The sequence below is a fragment of the Canis aureus genome, chromosome 14 (assembly GCF_053574225.1).
Source record: "Canis aureus isolate CA01 chromosome 14, VMU_Caureus_v.1.0, whole genome shotgun sequence".
Classification (NCBI taxonomy): Eukaryota; Metazoa; Chordata; class Mammalia; order Carnivora; family Canidae; genus Canis; species Canis aureus.
In genome coordinates, this window is record NC_135624.1 from 41552692 (window position 1) to 41571817 (window position 19126).

Consider the following 19126-nt stretch of genomic DNA (forward strand, 5'->3'; position numbering starts at 1 on the left):
CCCCAGCCACCCACTGTCCCTTCGTGTGTCTTCCCAGCAGAGGCCCGGGCCCTCGTGGGGGGAGACCAGTGGCCCCAGTGCTGCCTGCCAACCTGCAGGATCCCGGAGACCGTAATGATTGAGGCTTCAGCCACCAAGGTTCATGTTAATTTGCCCCCCCCCCCGCGATCCCCCTAGCTCGAGTGCGTACCTGCCCCTAAGAGGACGCCCTGCCGGAGAGGTCCCGGTAAGAGCAGCAGGAAGGGATGCTCTGCAGCGTGGAGGGAGGGGCGCCTGCGCAGAAAGGGATCCTTGCAAGAGCAGAGGGCGCTGGGCGCTCGGTACCGATCCCCAAATCTGGAAGTGGGTTTTCTCCTCGACGGTGGGAAGGACAGTGCTGGGCACTTGTGCAAACCCATTCAATCCAGCAGTGTCCTGAGGGTGTGCAAGCGGCCGGCGTGCAAACAGGTCCTGAAGACAGCGGGAGGTACGTAGTAGTCAATTGATGACGCCAAAGAGGTATTTTTTTCTAATTTGTTTTTAGTAATTTCTACACCCAATGTGGGGCTCCAGCTCACAACCCCAAGATCAGGAATCCCAGGTCCTACCACTAAGATGGCCAGGTGCCCCTGTGCCCCCAGAGTCTAAAACTACGTGAACCAACAGCCTGGAGATAGGGACAAACACGGGGTTAAATATCAACACATGGCCGTGGGTGTTTAAACATCAAGATAGTGGCCCCCAATGTCTGCGTTAGGAATTCAGGGAGGGAGAGCCCATGTTAGTGGGAGCAAGTGAGAAGGGAATCTGTCGAGTTTCACGGTGTAAGAGAAAGAATGATGGTCTAGGAGTGGAATCCAAGATTCGGGTCATTTTTCTGGTCCCCAATTTCCTGAATGGTCAAACTAGATTAAAAAAAAACAATGTGGGGTGCCTGGCTGGCTCAGTTTGATCTTGGGGTAAAGTTTAAACGTCATGTTTAAGAGATTACTTTTTTAAAAATGATGAAATCTTAAAAATATATACCACACCTTAAATTTCAGAAGCATAAGTGATCTCATTTGATCCTAACACAGATGTGCTCATAACGCATGTAAAAGGGGATCCCTGGGGGGCTCAGCGGTTCAGCACCTGCCTTCGGCCTTCGGCCCAAGGCGCGATCCCAGGATCTGGGATCGAGTCCCGCGTCGGGCTCCCGGCATGGAGCCTGCTTCTCCCTCCTCCTGTGTCTCTGCCTCTCTCTCTGTATCTCTCATGAATAAATAAATAAATAAATCTTAAAAAAAATAATGCACGTAAAACACTATAAACATATAAGATACTATTCTTTAGTAAGATATTATAATATAATAAGAAATACAGATTTGGTCTTCATCCTGGTCCTGGCACAAAGCCTCTAAAACTCCTGTAATTTCCCAAATGGTGGGGGAGAGAGGAGTGTCTTTTGTTTTTCACAATAAACCCCTATCAACTACACCTGAATTTCTTCTGAGGCGACTCCAGAGACAGAGAAGCAATGGCTATTCATAAATGGTGAAAGCGAGGGGATCCCTGCTTTCAGGGATGGCTCAGCGGTTTAGCGCCTGCCTTTGGCCCAGGGCGTGACCCCGGGGTCCTGGGATCGAGTCCTGCGGTGGGCTCCCCACAGGGAGCCTGCTTCTCCCTCTGCCTAGGTGTCGGTGTCTCTCATGAACAAATAAAATCTTTTTTAAAAAATATTTTATTTGTTCATGAAAGAGAGAGAGGCAGAGACCCAGAGACAATGGCCAGGGTTGTAGACTTGAGACGTCTTAGAGAACAGATAAACCCACATGAGTGAGTAAACAGCCCTTTAATAAATCACAGTAAGGGAGGCATGACGAGAACTCCGTGAAGGTAACTGTGGTATGATTCACGTCTGGTATACGGTGAGCTACAGGTCATCACATATTCATATGAAAAGAGCCATAAATGAGAGCAAATTTTAAGTGATCTGCTTAGACACTTTCTTAGTATCACTATGAAAACCTCAGGAGCTGGTGGCCGTGCCGAATGTCTTCCGTGGCTCCCCAGCAGGCCCAGAATTTTCCAGCCTCCATCCCTAGCGTTCCAGCCTCAAGCAAGTTAGAACTTTTTCTTAGCAGCACTGTGTCTGCTTCCTCTTAAGACATCTTAGTCTGTGCCTTGTGTTCACATGCCTTTCTTTTAGCGTACATTAATTTGCAATTATGCATGCAAAATATCTTTTTGAAACCACGAGGAAAGCAGTATATCGGGTGTTAAAAAAACAAAAAAGAGAGGAGAGACAGAACTAGTCTCTGCCCTCAAATAGCCTTAGGCTACAATCATAATCCATGAAGACAGAGTACTGTGGGGTCCTAGAAAACGGAGCAATGGGAGAAGGCTCCACAAGTGGAGATGTGTTAACGGGTGTCTGTGTTACACCCAATTATTTAAAATATGCGAATTTATCTAAACATATGTATTCCTTTCAGAGCTTAAAACAGTCATTGATTCCAGGGCTGGAATAGACCTTGAGAGCTTATCTGAGTGCAAACCTCACTCTGCGTGTTTTATCCACAAGGCCAGCAGGACCCCCAGAAAGACAGGCTTGCTCAGGCGGTCCTTTGTTAAATCTGAAGAGTGGTCATGAGAGTGCTTGACGTCCTTGGTGGTTTCCTGTGCACCGGTCACCTCCATCAGGTCGTCTTTACCGTGCAGGGAAGTGCTTCGTAGGACCAGATCTGGTCACTGCTGTGCAATTCCAGTCACATGGAGAGCCCGGAGGTGTAGGACCTGGCAGTTTCAAACCAGATTTCCTCTACAGCTCTCTGGCCCAGGTCAAACAACTGCTGCAAGTGCTTCCACCCAGTTTTTGCAGTAATCATGAGATACTCTTCATTCTCTGGGTGTAGCTGGCAAGAGTACGCCGCCATGACCAGGGACTGGCAAAAGCGACTGCACACGAGTAGAAACAAAGCTCCCCTCTCCACAGGCGTCAGCGGGATGACACTCTCAAACCCCGCCAGGACGTGACCTCCCACGTGCATGGGACTCTTGCTCTCAATCATCATGTACATGATGGTAATGGCCGCTTCAAACACGTAGTAGCCGTAGCTCATGTCATCGAAGTCTAAAATCCCAGACACTTGATATGCAGCATCTCCACAGGCTGACTTACTGGACTCCACTAGGATGTTATGGTCATTAAGATCCCCATGATTGAGACCTAAAAGAAGAAAAACCAAGCCATGTGAAAGCATTGAATTCCCCACTTCATTGTCTTCCCATTTCCTGTTTCTTGGGCACAGCCACTCCGATGTGATGAGCAGTCCGAGGTAGAGCCAAACCCTATTTGTCCTGCAATAAAATAATTTTCTCCGAAAGGGAAAAAAGAAGTTAATTCCAGTGGTTGTATTTGCTTTTGTTTCTAATCGGTACAAGGCCATTCAACGGAGGTTGTAGTTGTTGCAAACACCTGGTTCTGACTGCTAACAGAGTGAAGGGTGAGGCAGAACTGCCCCGATCCAGAAATGTTTAAAAAGAATATACATATGTTCATATTGTTATAAGAAACAGAGTCCTAAGGGGCACCCGGCTGGCTCAGTCAGTGAAGCATGCGACTCTTGATCTTGGGGTTGTGAGTTCGAGCCCTGTGCTGGATGTAGAGATTACATAAAATAAAAAAAAAATTTAAAAATAAAATTAAAAAAAAGAGCCAAGAGTCCTAGAATGAGCCAGATATGTCTTTATTTTAATCTGGGATGTCAAAAAAAATTCTGATGATAAAGTAATTCTGAATTTTTCCAGTCTCTTGATTGCTAGAATAGATGCTGGAATCTCAAGTGAGTACTACACAAAGTGGGGGTCTGTGGTCAGTGCTGCTCCATAAATGCTTACTAGTCTATATGAGATAAAAACAAATTGAGGGTTTTAGAAAATTTTACAGCAAGTTGTCATCTAAGAGTGTGATCAGTGGACACATCTCATTAACAGAGTACAGGCCAGTTTGGTGTTACCGAATTCACACAGGAAGTTGTGAACTGGTCATGAACAGTAGGCTCACGCAGCAGACTGTCGTGGGTTGGGGAAAAAACCATACTTGTCCTCCATCGGGTACAGTCTGAGACATTCTGATTTAAAACCCTAATTAAGGATTAGGAAGAGACAAGGGTGTCCGAGAGCATGGAGCATGTGCTTTATGATTAGTGTGTGATAGTGCAAAACACTCACCTGAGTGTAATGCCAATTTCTTCTGTGTGACTTGGGATTGCGTAAAGCGTGCTTACGTGATTTAGCACATGTAGAAACGAACATTATTGTAAACCACAGATCCTAAACTACACATTTGTGAAATTGGGATGCGTTATACGACGGATGCCGTGTCACCGTTTCCCTGGCAATGTTTTTCCTTCCTTAGAGATAAAGTAATGGTTCATCTTGTGCAATTGCTTGGGATTTTAGAATCCATGAAATACGTTACTTCGTGAATGTAATCTGTATATATGCATGCATCTTATTGGTTCTATTCACACGCCCAGTGGCCCATCAAGAAATGACAGTGTGATTTAAGGCCTGGGAAAAACATGGCAAACGTTGGATTTGAGAAAGAAAGCGAAGGCATTCGGATCAAGAGGGCCGAGTGAATTCATTCATTGATAACCCTTCTGTGTACCACATAGTAGAGATGGAAATAAAAAGCGAAAGTAAAGGTACAGACAGCCTCAAAAGCCAGATCCATATACTAAGAAACAATAGAAAAGCCAAGCAGTGAGCAAGAATGCAGCCTCGGGCCTGCCTTCCTGCGCTCCAGAGCCGCAGTGCTTCACCTCCCCCTGGGAGGACGGGTGCTGGACGTGCTGCCTGCCGCTGGGTGCTGGGTGCTGGGTGCGGGAGAGGCCTCACCACCTGAAGCGGAGCGGTGGTGGGCAGACCTTCCAAACTCGTAAAAGGATGACCAATCTACTACCAACCCACAGAGGCAGAAGGACCAAAGCAGAGTCTTGAACCTAACTGCAACCCCAGGCGGCTGTGCGATACGTTTATGTCAAGTCACTGTAGTTACCAAAGTTTTTGATTCAGTTTTGAGTTAGTTTTTTTTTTTTTTAAGAAAAAATTTTTAAAGTAATCTCTACGCCCAACATGGGGCTTGAACTGACAACCCCAAGACCAAGAGTTGCAGGCTCTACCAACTGAGCCAGCCTGGAGCCCCGCAAGTTAGTTTCTTTTGGCTCTTGCTCATGGTACCTGATCATACGGTAAGTTCTCTGGACACAGGGCAATGACTCTGGAAGAATTACCGGAAGAACTATGCATCAGGTGACAGGGACTAAAGGGTGCATTTACGGAGATGAGCACAGAGTACTACATGGAAGGGCGGGTCCCTAGAGTGTGGACCTGAAACGAATATAACACTGCATGTTAACTATACTGAAGTTAAAACAAAAAAATAATTAAAAAATTTTTTAATTAGAAAAGTACTTCTAAAGCTGGAAAACATAACGAAAGAAATTAAGAATGCAGTGGGTGGGTATAACAGATTAGACATAAAAAAATAATAAACTAGAGGTCGCATGAGAAAATTACCTAAAATGGAGCATGGGCACAGAATAAAATCTGCACACACAGATGGGAAGACCCAGAAGATTCAGTGAGAAGACCAAACATGAGCTTAACTGGAGCCCAAAAGGAGGAAAGGGAATGGGGCTAGGCAAGAATTTCCCATAACTGATGAAAGACAATTCCTCACACAGACTTGAGAAAGCATATTAAGAAAAAAAAAATCAATTAAGAAGAAGAGAACATCCTATGCGAGAACGCAAAGGGAAAAATGCAGGTGGTCTGGAGAGGAGCCGCAGACCTCAGCTGACCTCTTAGCAGGGATGGAGAAGCTAGGAGACAGTCTGAAAACCCGGAAACCCGAAGTCCTATAGGGTGTGAAAATACCCTTCAAGAATGAGGGGAAAAGTAAAAACATTTTCAGACAAAATCAGAGAGCGTTCACCATCAGAGAACTGCGTTACGGAGATTCTGAGTGATATATTTCAGGCAGGAAAAAAATGATGCTGGGCTGAAAGTCCGAGGTGCTGGAATATATGCAACCAATATATGAGTAAATCTAAACGTGGCTGTGAAACAAAAATAATAATGTCTTTTGGAGAATAAAAATACAGATTTAAAGTTTACTAAAACAACAGCTTCTAAGCCAGAACAGCGATAAATGTACTTGAAGTATCTTTAGGTCCTTGTGTTGTCTTGGGTAACATTACACTTTGATAAGTTAGGGCCACACATGAGAATCTCTAGGGTAACCACCCTCAGAGTAGAAATACAGCATATAGTTTCCAAACTTCTGGACCGAAAAAAAAATACAATAATGGAAAAAGTTACCTCAAAAACAAGGCAAAAGAAGAGGGGAAAACAAAAGAAAGAATTGGAACAGACAGAAAGAAATGAAGAGTACAAAATAAGATGGTGTAGCTATATAGCATCAGATGGAGTAGATATTTAAGGCAAAAAATTTAGAAGAAATACAGAGCAATACTGTATCAACAGAGCTTCAGTGTGCTAGTAAGGTAACCCATCTAATGTTACGTGCACATTGCCTGAAAGTATACAAAGCCCAATTTGACACAAATACATGTATAGACAATCCACAATCATAGTGAGAGATTTAAAATACACTTTCCTCGATAATTGTTAGAATAAGCAGGCAAAAAAATGTCAGTGGTTTACGGAATTTAAGCAACATGATAACAAACCCCACCTACTGACCTATAAATAACTTGGCACCCAACAATCCCAGGGTAAACTTTCTTTTTCATCAAACACGGACTGCTTTTTAAATTTACCAAATGCTGAATTATCAAGTAAATCTCAACAAATTTGGAGGTACTGAAATCATATAAAGCAGCTCAGGGGACACCTGGGGGGCTCAGTGGTTGGACGTTGGCCTTCGGCTCAGGCCGTGACCCCAGGGTCCCGGGATCGAGTCCCGCCTCAGGCTCCCTGCAGGGAGCCTGCTTCTCCCTCTGCCTGTGTCTCTGCCTCTCTGTCTCTCATGAATAAACAAATAAATAAAATCTTTAAAAAAAAAAAAAAGCGGCTTGGTCCGATATTGTAACCACTAACCATATGTTGCCACTTAAATTCATTAAGATTAAATAAGATTGAAAATCCGGATCCTTAGTTGCACTAGTCGCACTTTAAGTGCTCAGTAGTCGAAGAGAAGCCCATACTGGACCATTCTGCGGGGCAGCACTGATAAGACGTCTCTCCCATTACCACAGAGATCAACAATAAAAAGGCGACTAGGGCAGCCCCCCGGGGGGGGGGGGGGGGGGGAGGCAGCAGTTTAGCGCCGCCTTCAGCCCAGGGCGAGATCCTGGAGACCCGGGATTGAGTCCCATGTTGGGCTCCTTGTCTGGAGCCTGCTTCTCCCTCTGCCTGTGTCTCTGCCTCTCTCTCTCCCTCTGTCTCTCTCTTTCTGTGTCTTTCATGGATAAATAAATATTAAAAAAAAAGACTTAAAAAGAAAAGGTGACTAAAAATGCCATCACCAACATCCACAGATCTGTATAACTAGACGAATGTTCGTGGATTAGAGTACTAAATCTTTAAGTATAACATAAATATACTATACTACCCATGTTCCAAATTTATATATCAGATTGAATCCAAATCTAACCAAAATCTCAACAAAATTCTTTAAAAATGTGACATGCTGACTCCAAAATTGATATGTAATCAAAATGTAAAGGACAAAAACCAGTCAAGACCCTCTTAGAAGAGAATAAAAAGGTGGGAGGACATATTCTATCAGCTATGAAACCGTAAAAGTCAAAAAATTAAGACAGCACGGTAATCTTTGGAGGTAATCACAAACATTCCGGTTGTGCTCCTTCCAGGAACATGCTGGGTTGCACTTCCCTGTTCCTGAAAAAGCTGCATATGGCCATGTGACTTTTTTTTGGCCCTCGACGTATGAACAGGAGTGACATCACTTCAGGGCAGAGATTTAAGAGCCAGCATACAGTGCGCACGTTCTCTTTCTCCATACGACAGCAATACTCTAGTTGGTGAAAGTTCCATCCGTGTGGATCCCAAAGTGAGAGAATGCACAGAACAGAACCCTGGCCAGTCCACGGTAGACGTGCAGCTTGAGCTAGAACTAAGTCTCTGCCACTGCAGTCCCGGGAGCTACTTGTTACCGCAGCATCACCTGGCCGAGGGGATCTGCAGCGCGGTACGGGAGCAGAGAGAGGCAAACAGAACAGGGGGATGGAATAGAGAGCCCCAGGGCATTTGATTGATAGCAGAGGTGGTTCTGCAAAGCAAAGGGAGAAAAGAGAGCCTTTTATTTATTTATTTTTTATTTATTTATGATAGTCACACAGAGAGAGAGAGAGAGAGAGAGAGAGGCAGAGACATAGGCAGAGGGAGAAGCAGGCTCCATGCACCGGGAACCCGACGTAGGATTCGATCCCGGGTCTCCAGGATTGCGCCCTGGGCCAAAGGCAGGCGCCAAACCGCTGCGCCACCCAGGGATCCCAAGAGAGCCTTTTAATACGCATCGGGGAAAAAGTTACTGGCCACTGGAAAAATTCCCACCATACGTAAATTCCAGATGGTTTATAGACCTATAATGAAAGGCAGAAACGATAACGCTGTAGTGAGATAACACAGGAGAATGTTTTCGTGACCCCGAGGTAGGGAAAATTTCCTACACAAGCCATGAAACACGAACCATGGAACAGAAAATTGATATATTTGAAGCCAAGAAATGGAGGCTTGTTCGTCAAAATGCATCATAAAGAGAGCGAGAAGGCAAGCCACAGAATGGGGGAAAGTATCTGCAACGCACCGAACCAAAGAAGGATTTGTATCCGGAAAATACTCTGAACTTCTAAAATCAGGGCAGCCCCGGTGGCGCAGCGGTTTAGCGCCGCCTGCAGCCTGGGGCGTGATCCTGGAGACCCTGGATCGAGTCCCACGTCAGGCTCTCTGCATGGAGCCTGCTTCTCCCTCTGCCTGTGTCTCTGCCTCTCACTCTCTCTCTGCATCTCTATGAATAAATAAATAAAATCTTTAAAAAATAAAATAAAATCAATGAGAAAAAAAAATCTACTTTTGTCAGTAGAAAAAGTGACAAAGGACTCGAATGGCCCCTTTGCCTAAGTCTATGCAAGTGACATTTCCCAGATAGGGACATCGTGGTAGAGCCGCCGCGAGAGATAGCTCTGTCAGGTTGACGGGAGTTCCCGCACCCTCCGGGGCGCTAGCCTGAGGCTCCCCGCTCTCTGGGAGCTGCCTGATGTCCTCGGGTGGAGCTGCACGCAGCGTGTCCTGGGCCCCGCGGTCCTGCCACAGGCCTCGTGCTGTCCAGGGCCAGCAGCCCAGAGAGTGCACCGGGTGGTAACGGTGTGGATCACAAGTTAAAGGCAGGGCGCACCTGAAAGGAGAGCTGGAAGCATCTGAGCCCCTGAGGACCCCGGGGCCGTGACCTCCCGGGCTGGCCGGGTCCACGTGCAGGCGGCCGACAGCACAGGGACGGAGGTGCTCGTGGGCAGGGTGCCGTGGCCTTGCAGCATGCTTACACCCCGGGGCACTGTGCACTGACCCCCGCCCCTGAGCGCCCGCACTGGGAGCTGGGCCTACCGGAGGGAACGGGTCAGGGCCAGCCCGAGCGTGGGGCCCAAGAAGAGACTCCGGAGGGACAAGGTGGCTGCAGCCAGGGAAGGAAGGCCGCCCCCGGCACCTCGACCTCCCGTGTGCAGCCTCCAGAAGCGTGAGACGGATGCGTGCTGCGTGAGCCCCGCGGGCCGTGTGCAGCCGAGGAGCATGCAGCCCACACGGCCTGCTGGGTACCGGCCCTCGTGTCCTTGGACGGGCCTGCTGCCTGCCAAAGGCCGCCTACACCCGGAGAGCGCTGGGTCCCTACGGAGCACCGGGAAGCGAGGACCAACCTAAATTCTATTAACATAAGTGACCAAGAAGGTCCAGTATGTTCAAGTCAGGTGTGGTGCACATGCGCTCTGCAGTGGTTAGTATTCGGCAGTTATGGGCGTCTGCCGGGGTCCTGGGATCGAGGCCCGCATCAGGCTCCCTGCTTGGCGGGGAGTCTCCCTCCTCCTCTGCCCCTCCCCCTGCTCTCTCAAATAGATACTTAAAATCTTAAAAAAAAATAAGCTAAGTGAACTGGAACTACCATATATTAAATGGATCAATCTGGAAAACATGCACGCACATAACCTATGAGCATAAATCACAGCGATATTAGAACATGTGCAAATTCAGTAGGGAGGGAGGAGGTGACCGAGTAAAGGTCAGAGAGGACTTCGAGTGCAGCAATTGTAAGGAAAGTACAAATACTGTTCTTTAAAAAGCAGGAGGAGCAACATGGCAAAATCTTAAGGTGTGGTAAAGCTACCTTGTACTTCCACACTTTTCTGATGTTCTGACAGTTGACAATTTAAATTGTCAAGAAAAACACTCGATCGGGAGAAGACTCACATTCTCGAAAATGCTTCAGTTTGGTCAGGACTTCATCCTTGAAGAGCTGAATGACCCGGACGACAAGCTCGCGGTTTCGGCCCTGGCCCAAGATGTCCACATGTTTCTCCAGAAGAGGAACATTTCTCAGATTCCAGATAAAGTTCTCCCGATGAAGGCAACTTAACTTTGGGTGATGGAATTTCTAAATCAAAGACAAGGAATGCTTAGCCTCTGCCGGTTGGAGCGACCACATGGAGAGCCCATGGAGTCCGTGGGCACAGCCCCGTGTCACCTGGCCCCCAAGGCAGGGGCTGGCTGGTCAGCAAGAGCCGCGTTCTCCCCACGTGACCCACGCGGGCCCTCAGCCCCTCTCCGACTCAGCCTCCCCTACTCCTGCTTTGCCTCCTCCAGCCACCTGGGCCTCCCCGCGGAAGGAGCACGTGCCAGCACGCCCCCACCTCTCTGTCCCTGCACCTGCTGCTCACAGCCCCTGCACCTGCCACTGCTCCCCCCACCTCATGGCCCCTCCACCTGCCGCCCTCCCCGATCTCACAGCCCCTGCACTTGCAGGCCCTCCAATCTCACGGCCCCTGCACCTGCCACTCCTCTGCCCCCACCTCTCCAACCCTGCACCTGCTGCTCCCCCACCCACCCACCTCACAGCCCCTGCACCCGCCACTGCCCCCCCCACCTCATGCCCTCTGCACCTCCCGCTCCCCCAACCTCACGGCCCCTGCACCTGCTGCTCCCCTGCCGCCTCCCCACCTCACCGCCTCTGCACCTGCCGCCCCCCCATCTCACGGCCCCTGCACCTGCTGCTCCCCGTCCTGGGATGCTCCTGCCTACGCCGCAGGCCAGGCCTTGGTTTCTGCCAGCTGTGCTGTGGGCGGGCTCCCGGAGGTCCAGGGGAGGCCTCCGTCCCGCACAGTACACCCCGGAGCTCACCCTCCCGTCTACCACTAGCAGCAAGGTCGGCGAGGCCGGGGCGTGTCCGCTCTCCGTGCACTACCGTATCCCCGCGCCCCCGCCAGTGCCCGGTACACAAAACACGCTGCTCAAGCAATATTTGCTGAATAAATGAGAGTTCTGGGAAAAGCCTAGAACATCGAGAGCCTGGAGACTTTGACCGCTCGCAGTTTGTGGAGGCCGAAATGGCTTGAAAGGGAGACGAGGTCAGGGCAGGACGGGTGCAGACGCGGACGCGGAGGCGCTGGGTGGCCCCGGGAGGAGGCTCCAGCGCGGCAGGCACCCGGTGAGCTCGGGGGAGAAGGGCCCGCTCGGTGGCAACGCAGGGACGGGCGGTGGGGCTCGTGGGCGGCCGTGTGTGCCGGATTCTGGAGCTTTGTATTTTGTTCCCTTTCCTTAAACGTGTTCCTCTCGTTGACTTTGACATCAGTGAGCAGCCCTGGAGTCTGACCCCCCCTCCCCCCCACGGCCTTGCTCCGAGGACCTCGGCAGGGGGCTCGTGGCCCAAGCGGGGACCTGGGGGGCCTGGGCAGCAGCAGGGCGTCCCCCTCAGCGGCCCGCCGGCCCCCGCGTCCCCCTGCAGAGGCGCCTCCGGGCCGGGCCTCCACACCTGTCACGGCCCCGCGTGGCCGCTCAGGTCAAGGCTGGGGAGGGCGCGAGAGCAGCGCACACGCCGGACGCCGGCCTTCGGGGTAGGACGGGCACGAAGTGGTCACTGGGCCCTGGCGGGGCCTCTGAAGGCTTCGCCACGCGTGTCTCTTACTTCCGTTTGCAGAGAAAGTAGAATCTAACACCCGCGTCCGGCTCCCGATGGAGCCGCGGCCCCCAGGGAGGTTCTGGGCCCGTGCCCGCAGCAGGGAGCTGGGCTCGGTGCAGATTGCAGGCCCAGGCTCTGGGCACTACCGGGGCAGCTCAGGTGCCGCACACCTGCACACCTGTAAGCTCGGCTTCCCCAGCGGCCGCACACGGGGCCGCAGCAGCCCCCAGGCCCACCATGAACTAGGATGTGGGAGGAGCAGAGGCCTGTGGCCCCGGGGAGCCCGGGGAGGGCGCAGGATGGAAGGCCCGGGCCCCTGCCCTCAGCCCCGCAGCTTCCTCGCCGCTCCCGGGACAGACGTCCCCAACGAGGGGCGCAGCCCGTCACCCGCAGGAACCCGCAGGGCGCCCAGAAGTAGCAAGAGGAGCATGCGATGGTCCATGCGCAGCGGGGGAGAGAAGGGATCGGGGCGGGTCATAGGCGAGGTGACGCCCGAGCCACGGGCCGCACGGTGAGCGCGGAGGGTACCGGGGCCTCGGGCAGTGGCAGGTGTGCGGACGCCGGAGACAGGGCGGCCCATTGGGGTGGGGATGGGGACGGGCGGGGTAAGGGCCGGTGGGCAGCCAGGAGCACCGGCAGGTTCCGCGGTTGTCTGTGGACCCCATGGGGAGCGGACGCGGGGCGCGGGGGTGCGGTGGACACGGGACAGTCGAGGCAGGCCGTCGGCAGCCACCCAGGGGCCCGGGAACCCCAGGACCGCACAGACACCGGGTCAGCTGCGACAGGTGTGGCGGCAGCCCCTCTGTCCTGACGTCCGCGCACGGGCCCGAGCCCCTGCCCGACACCCCGCGGGAGGGCCTGGTCTGAGCCCGGGTTTACCGGTCACGGGGGATGGATGCACCCCAAGCACAGCCACGCCCTAGTACAGGAGCCAAGACCCCGTCCTACCTCCAGCGTCTCATCCAGGTTGGCAGCCAGCCTTCCGATCTCGTACAGGAGCGGGGGGCCGACGGGGACCTCAGCCACTGGGATCCCCGGGAGGTAGGTCAGCAGCCTCACCACATAGCTGGTGACACGGGAGCCGCCATCTGGGTGGTGCAAGGACATGCTGTCAACCGCGGTCGGGACGGCGACAGGCCGCTCGGCCTTAGTCCTTGTGCCCGCCGAGCGCAGCGGGGGCTGCAGACCGGGGGCGCCCCCGCAGGAAGGTGGCAGGGCTGAGCAGGGCAGGGGCTGGCCACGCGCACAGGCACACCCAGTGCCCGCACACCTGCACACCTGCACGCCCGACACCCACGGCTCGCATGCCTACCGCCTGCCCTGGGAGGGGGCATGACCGCCCCCCGTAGGCTCAGCCTCAAGGACTGTGAGGTGAGGGCCGCGGGCCTGGAGGCTCCCCCGGGGCCCGGGGAGGCGCCTACACAGCATCCTCAGGACCCTCAGCCACTGGCGGGGAGCGCGGACCCCGGGACAGCGAGGCCTCGAGCTGCTCCAGGACGCCCCCGCATTGCTCCCCGGCCCGCCGAGTTCATCTCGGAGTCTCAGCACTTACCTGAAAGGCCCACGTCGCGCAGACGAGGACTCGCAGCGGTGAGGACGTCAGGTGCTGTGCCCCACGTCCCCCGCGCAGGAAGGACAGAGCCCCGTCCGACCCCCTGCTTCCTGACTCTGGCTTTCTTCTACCCTGCGGCCCCAAATACACAGCCGGCCCCGCGAAAGAAAGGACTTAATTTTATATTTGAAAACGAGTTTCCCTAAGCCCATGTGCTTTTAGTGATTATTCAAGTCCTTTTTTTTTTTTTTTTTTGACATTGATTTACTAGAGAGAGGAAGCGACAGACCCCAGAAGCCGGAGGGGCAGAGGGGGAGGCGCAGACGCCCTACCGGGCGTGCACCCACTCGCAGCTCCATCTCAGGACCCGGGACCCGGCCTGGGCCCCAGGCGACGCCCCAAGGCCGTCCTCGGGGAAGCGACACGAGATTGGGCTCCAGGCACTTGGGGATGGGAGCCCGCTGTTCGGGTTGGTGGTCTGGCTGCCCCCGCCAGGGGAGCAGGGCCTAGGCCGCACCTGCGGTTCCCTACCTGTTCCAGGTGCTTTTCTCGGGGGACCCCGAATGCAGCGGGGAGCGAGGCCGGCGGTGCAAGGCGGGGGGGTGTCTTACCTGCGGACACGAGGGAGGTGAGGCCGCCCCCCTTCGAGCGGCACACGGAGGCCGTGGGGAGGCCCGCGGCTCTCAGGAACAGCAGGGCGTGCGTCTGCACCTGCAGCAGCTCCGGCGTCCGGCTGGCCTCCGCGTTGCTGATCTTGAGGACATACTCGCAGGGGCCGCCCGGGCCGCCCTCAGCTCCCGCCACGCGCACGTGGAAGTTCTGGTCGTCATAGCTAGGGAGCGGCCGGATCTGGGAAACCTTGAGGCCAAACACCGACTCCACGAGCGCGGAGGCTTGCGGGTCGCTGAAGGCGGGCTTGGCAAGGGCCCGGGCTGGCTGAGCGTCCCCGCGCGACATGCTGTCTCTGCGGAACAGACCCGAAGGGGCGCGGATGTCACCGTTTCCCCTAGGTGCGCTTGCTTAAGACCAACAATGTTGCTCCACACGGATCCCTTGCTTCTTACTGATTTTCACTCATAAAGTTGAACAAGTTGAATCAGCAAAGGAGATAAAGAAGTGGGGGTCTGGGCAGGTGAGCCCCTCATAGCAGGAGCCATCTCTACGCTCGCCTCGAGGCCGAAGGGCTGATTCCAGGGGCCTCGCACAGACGACGCGATCCAGCACTGGGCACCGCCTCGCCCACGCCCCCCCCCCCCCCCCCCGACGCGTCACAGGAGACGGGAAGCGCTCGCCCGCAGGGACACACCAAGTTACAGGAAGGACGCGGCTCTCGAGGCTCCGAACGGGAGGTCACGACCCTCGGACCGCGAGACCCTCGGTTTGGGGCTAAAATAGAAATTCAGACGCGGTGGCCGTCCTCCCCCAGCCATGAGTCCTGCTGAAAACCTCACCAGCCAGCTCATGGGGCGCGCTTCCAGGGTAAAAGTGTGGCTGGCGCGCAGACTGCAGGTTGCACTTAGGGCACGACGCGGACAGCTGCTCAAGGGACGCAGCGGGACACAGAATCTCAACGACGGTCAGCTCCTCCGTGAGCAGGGCCGCCACTGCTTCGGGCAGGGAGGTGGCAGGATGGAACTTCCCGGAGGAAAACGTCTGTGTCTTGACTACGCTTTGCTCACACGGATGTATACATGGGTCAGAACTTAAAACCTGGGGCACCTGGGTGACTTGGCCCTTTGGGCACCTGCCTTGGGCTCAGGCCATGATCTCAGGGTCCTGGGCTCCTGCTCAGCAAGGAGGTCCGCTTCTCCCTCTCCTGCTCCCCCTGCTGCTGCTCTCTCTCGCTCTCTGTCACATAAATACATAAAATCTTAAAAAAAAACAAAAACAAAGAAACCTTAAAACTTAAGCCTAGGATCTGTGAATCTCACTGCACGTAAATTTTACCTTAAAAAAAAAGTCTGCTGTGAGACACTGGCAAGGACAAGGGGTTGCGGGTGGGGTCTTAGGGCCGTCTCGGAGCTCCCCTAATCACCTGTGCCTGTTAATGCCTCATCACCTCGTATCTATGAAAGCCAAAGCTCGCCTCCCTCCAGTAAGGAGAGGGGGATACAGTTCAGGGGGGCGCACTGGGGCTCCCCCAAAGGACGCCCTTCCTGCCCCAGCCCCAAGACCGTGGCCTGGGGCCTCCAGACTGGAGAAGAAACTCAGACTAAAATGCCCCTCCCCTCCCCCACTTGCCCCCCAGCCTGCCTGCAGCCCCCCCCCCCCCACCCCGTGGCTCTGGCACCTGTGGCAGGTGCTGCCTTCCTGCCACTCACGTCTCACATTCACTTGCCGTGCAGAGTATTTGCTTTCCAGTTTTGTTCACTAAGGACATGACAAAGCTGAATGGTGTCACCCCTGCACCTGACACTTCTGGGAACCAGAGTATCCTATCACACTGTACTCGGCCTTAAGACAGCACAAAAATTTAACATTCCTTCTGGAGATTTACAAGCTGATCTGAGGCCAGGATTCAGAATACTTTAAGTTCAAAATACTTGAGAGCTTTAAATCCAAGATGAAGTGCACTTGCAGTTTTTCAAATCCTAACGTGTTAAGGATGTCAGGATAATTGTGAGTCTGGTATCAGTTATAAATCCTTAAAGAAAAACAAAAATAAAAATAAAAAAAATTAAAAATTAAAAAATAAAAATAAAAATAATAAAAAAATAAAAAAAATAAAAATCCTTAAAGACAGAGGGAACCTTAGGCCAGTGTGAAGCCAGTCTCCCTTCCAGGCTAGACAACGCTCCCAGGCCCTCCTTGAACGGGGCTTGCGGAGCCTCGGAAGAAGTGGCAGGTCGAGCCATCAAGACAGGCTCGTACGATAAAAACTAGTGGTGCTGGTTAAGCGGATTTTACTGCAATAAGGAAAAAAAAATCAGAATGCCAAAAAGTAGCTGCGCTGGCAGAACCGAAGCGCCTTTCGGTCCCGGCTCCCTTACGTGGTGGGAACCCGGGTGGCCTGCGCTCGGACTAGATCAGCCCCAAAACTTTCTGGGCTTCCACAGTTTCTCTTTCTGAGCTTAAAATTGCCTTTTTTCTTTGACTACAAGGCCTCAAATCATGAAACAATGGCACAGATCAAGTCAGCTCCTGAAGGTAAATAAATAAAAGAAAGATACGTTTGTCTGTGAGGTTCCCATCAGCCAAACGCCTGGGAGGAGGATTCAAATCCTGCCATAGCTGGTCTACACTTGCAGCCAACAGCGCCTTCCTGAGCTGCTCCGAGACCCCCAGGGAGCAGTGGGTTCTGCCCACAGCCGGGCCTGAATCCCACAACCTTTGTCCCAACCCCGGGGGGCCTGGACCTTACACTGCGCTCCGCTCCGTGCCAGGTGTCCCGGGCGGACTCCGGGCAACCCGTGGCTTCCCCTCCCTGCCAGATGTTCCAGGGGCTGGGCGGCCTCCACCTCGGGGCGTCCTGCTCACGGCCCCCTGCCCTGGGCCATGCCCTGGGCCCCACAGGGTGCGGCGGGGGGCTCAGGGTCCTCCCGCTGGGGCAAGGGGCTGGTGGGGTGCACAGGGCTGTGGAGGGGCTGGAGACCCAGGAGGCAGGAAAAGGAGGAGAGTGCAGCAGCCCGGGACCCTTCCCTCCCCGCTGGGGTCCCCAAGGAGAGTGGGAGGCAGGGTGCGGGGGGGGGGTTGCAGCCCGGGACTCCTCCCCCTCCAAGGTCCCCAGGGAGAGTGGGAGGCGGGGTGCACGGGGGGGCTGCAGCCCGGGACCCCTCCCCACCCACGGCCCCCCCCGGGGTCCCCGGGGAGAGTGGGAGGCGGGGTGCACGGGGGCGGAGGCTGCAGCCCGGGACCCTTCCCTCCCCCCTGGGGTCCCCAGGGAGTGGGAGGCGGGTGCACGGGGCGGGGTGGCTGCAGCCCGGGACCCCTCCCCCTCCAGGGTCCCCGGGGAGAGTGGGAGGCGGGGTGCAGGGGGCCTGCAGCCCGGGACCCCTCCCCCCCGGGCACCCCCAGCGCTGTCGCGCACCCCGCTCCCCGCCCGCTCACCCGCAGGGAGTCGCGCCCTCCGAGGACACGGCTGTCAGCCGCCCGCGATCCTGCCGCGGCCCCCCGCAGCCCGACCCCGCGAGCCCCGACTCCTGATTGGCCGCTCGCGGTCCCCCGCCGCCAATCAGCGCTCAGTGCTGAGGGGCGAGGCTGGCCCGCGGACGACCCGCCCCTGACGGCGGGCCCCGGCCTCTGATTGGCTTTTCGCAGCCCGGCCCCGCCTCCCCACTCGGAATCCGGGTACCTCGCACGTAATCGGACCTCTTGCTTCTGATTGGCTCCCCGAGGCCCCGCCCCGCTACGGGCAGCCACTCGGCGGGCGCCCCGCTCTGAGTGGCACCTGCGGCGGGTCGGTCCTTCGCCTCCCCCCCAACCCGGCCGCCTGGTGTCCGGGGAATGCGCGGGGCCTGCGGCTCCCGGAGCGGCCCTCCCAGCGCCGCGGGCCCACGCGCTCCTCCGACCCGCGGGCACAGCGCACGGGGGAGCGGGAGGCGGGGCCGGAGCCCGAGCCCCTCCCCCTGGAAGCCGCAGCGCCCCCCGCCCCGCCCCCTGAGGGTGCCCCCCCCAGCAGGTGCAGCACACACCTGCAGGTACCACCCCCCGCCCCCGCAAGTACCGCACACCCCTGCAGGTGCAGCACCCCTTCTCAGTGGGTACCACCCCCCGCAGGGTACCCCCTGCAGGTGCCGCACACACACCCCAGGATGCTGCCCCCCCCCCCGCAGGTGCCAACCCCTCCTGCAGGTACAGCATCCCTCCTCAGTGGGTACCACCCCCCAGGGTACCGCATCCACCCCCCCCGCAGGTACTGCACACCCCCCTGCAGGTACAGCACCCTGCCCTCAGTGGGTACCACCACCCCCCCCGCAGGTATCGCACCCACCCTTGCAGGTGCAGCACCCGTCCCCCGGGGGTCACTACGGCCCGGCCCTGGTCCCTGGGAGGTTCCCGAGCCTCTGCCTTCCGGGCTCCTTCCCCCATTAGTGTCTCCTCTCTGCTCTCACCTCCAAGGAGCAGGGCCCGGTTTTCGCGGCCACGGGAGACCCTCTTCTCTGGAAATCCCTTCAGGGTGTCAGGCGGGCCTTGACCGGCGCAGTTCAGGGGACCCACAACCCAAATCTGACTCCCGGCCAGGGTGCTCAGCTTGCTGGTCCCCGCCCAGCTCCTCACCGGCCTGGCCTCAGCGGTGCGTCTGCTTCTCCACTTTCTGCTCTTCTGGGGTCAGGACATGGGGACAGAGAGGCCCCTTTCCACCCACGCCGCCGCCTTTAGAAAGACTATTTGGTAACCTGCCCTTTCATGTTCTTTTTAAATCATCTCTACACCCAACGGGGCGTAAACTCAGGACCCTG

At 55.0% G+C, this 19126-nt stretch overlaps 1 protein-coding gene and 1 long non-coding RNA gene across 8 annotated transcripts; one reads left to right on the top strand and one right to left on the bottom strand.

The window, feature by feature from the left end:
- The first annotated feature begins 159 nt into the window (after positions 1-159).
- LOC144283554 (uncharacterized) lies at positions 160-3361 on the top strand. The gene is made up of 2 exons (XR_013352101.1): positions 160-466; positions 2454-3361. It is a non-coding gene; the product is annotated as an uncharacterized LOC144283554 (long non-coding RNA).
- Positions 1792-17883, bottom strand: HYKK (hydroxylysine kinase). Of its 7 annotated transcripts, none has more exons than XM_077847832.1 (6): positions 17775-17862; positions 15034-15597; positions 14339-14691; positions 13124-13263; positions 10471-10654; positions 1792-3187 (listed from the first exon to the last, which is right to left on the bottom strand). In XM_077847832.1, the coding sequence occupies exons 3-6, from the start codon at positions 14682-14684 to the stop codon at positions 2727-2729; spliced, it is 1131 nt and encodes a 376-aa protein (XP_077703958.1). In that variant the 5' UTR covers positions 14685-14691; positions 15034-15597; positions 17775-17862; the 3' UTR covers positions 1792-2726. The 7 variants fall into 7 exon arrangements, 6 of the variants coding, with proteins under 6 accessions (XP_077703958.1, XP_077703955.1, XP_077703956.1 ...); XR_013352100.1 differs by lacking the exon at positions 1792-3187 and adding exons at positions 8357-8597; positions 8822-9409 and having other exon boundaries at positions 14339-15597; XM_077847829.1 differs by lacking the exon at positions 15034-15597 and having other exon boundaries at positions 17775-17883.
- Between the last annotated feature and the right edge of the window lie 1243 nt (positions 17884-19126).

Coding starts and splice junctions, on each gene's coding strand:
- HYKK (XM_077847829.1), bottom strand. CDS start 14,684: ATGTCGCGCGGGGACGCTCAGCCAGCCCGGGCCCTTGCCAAGCCCGCC. Junction 13,264..14,338: donor CACCTCCCTCGTGTCCGCAG/GTAAGACACCCC, acceptor TGCACCACCCAG/ATGGCGGCTCCCGTGTCACC. Junction 10,655..13,123: donor ACCTGGATGAGACGCTGGAG/GTAGGACGGGGT, acceptor TCTTTGATTTAG/AAATTCCATCACCCAAAGTT.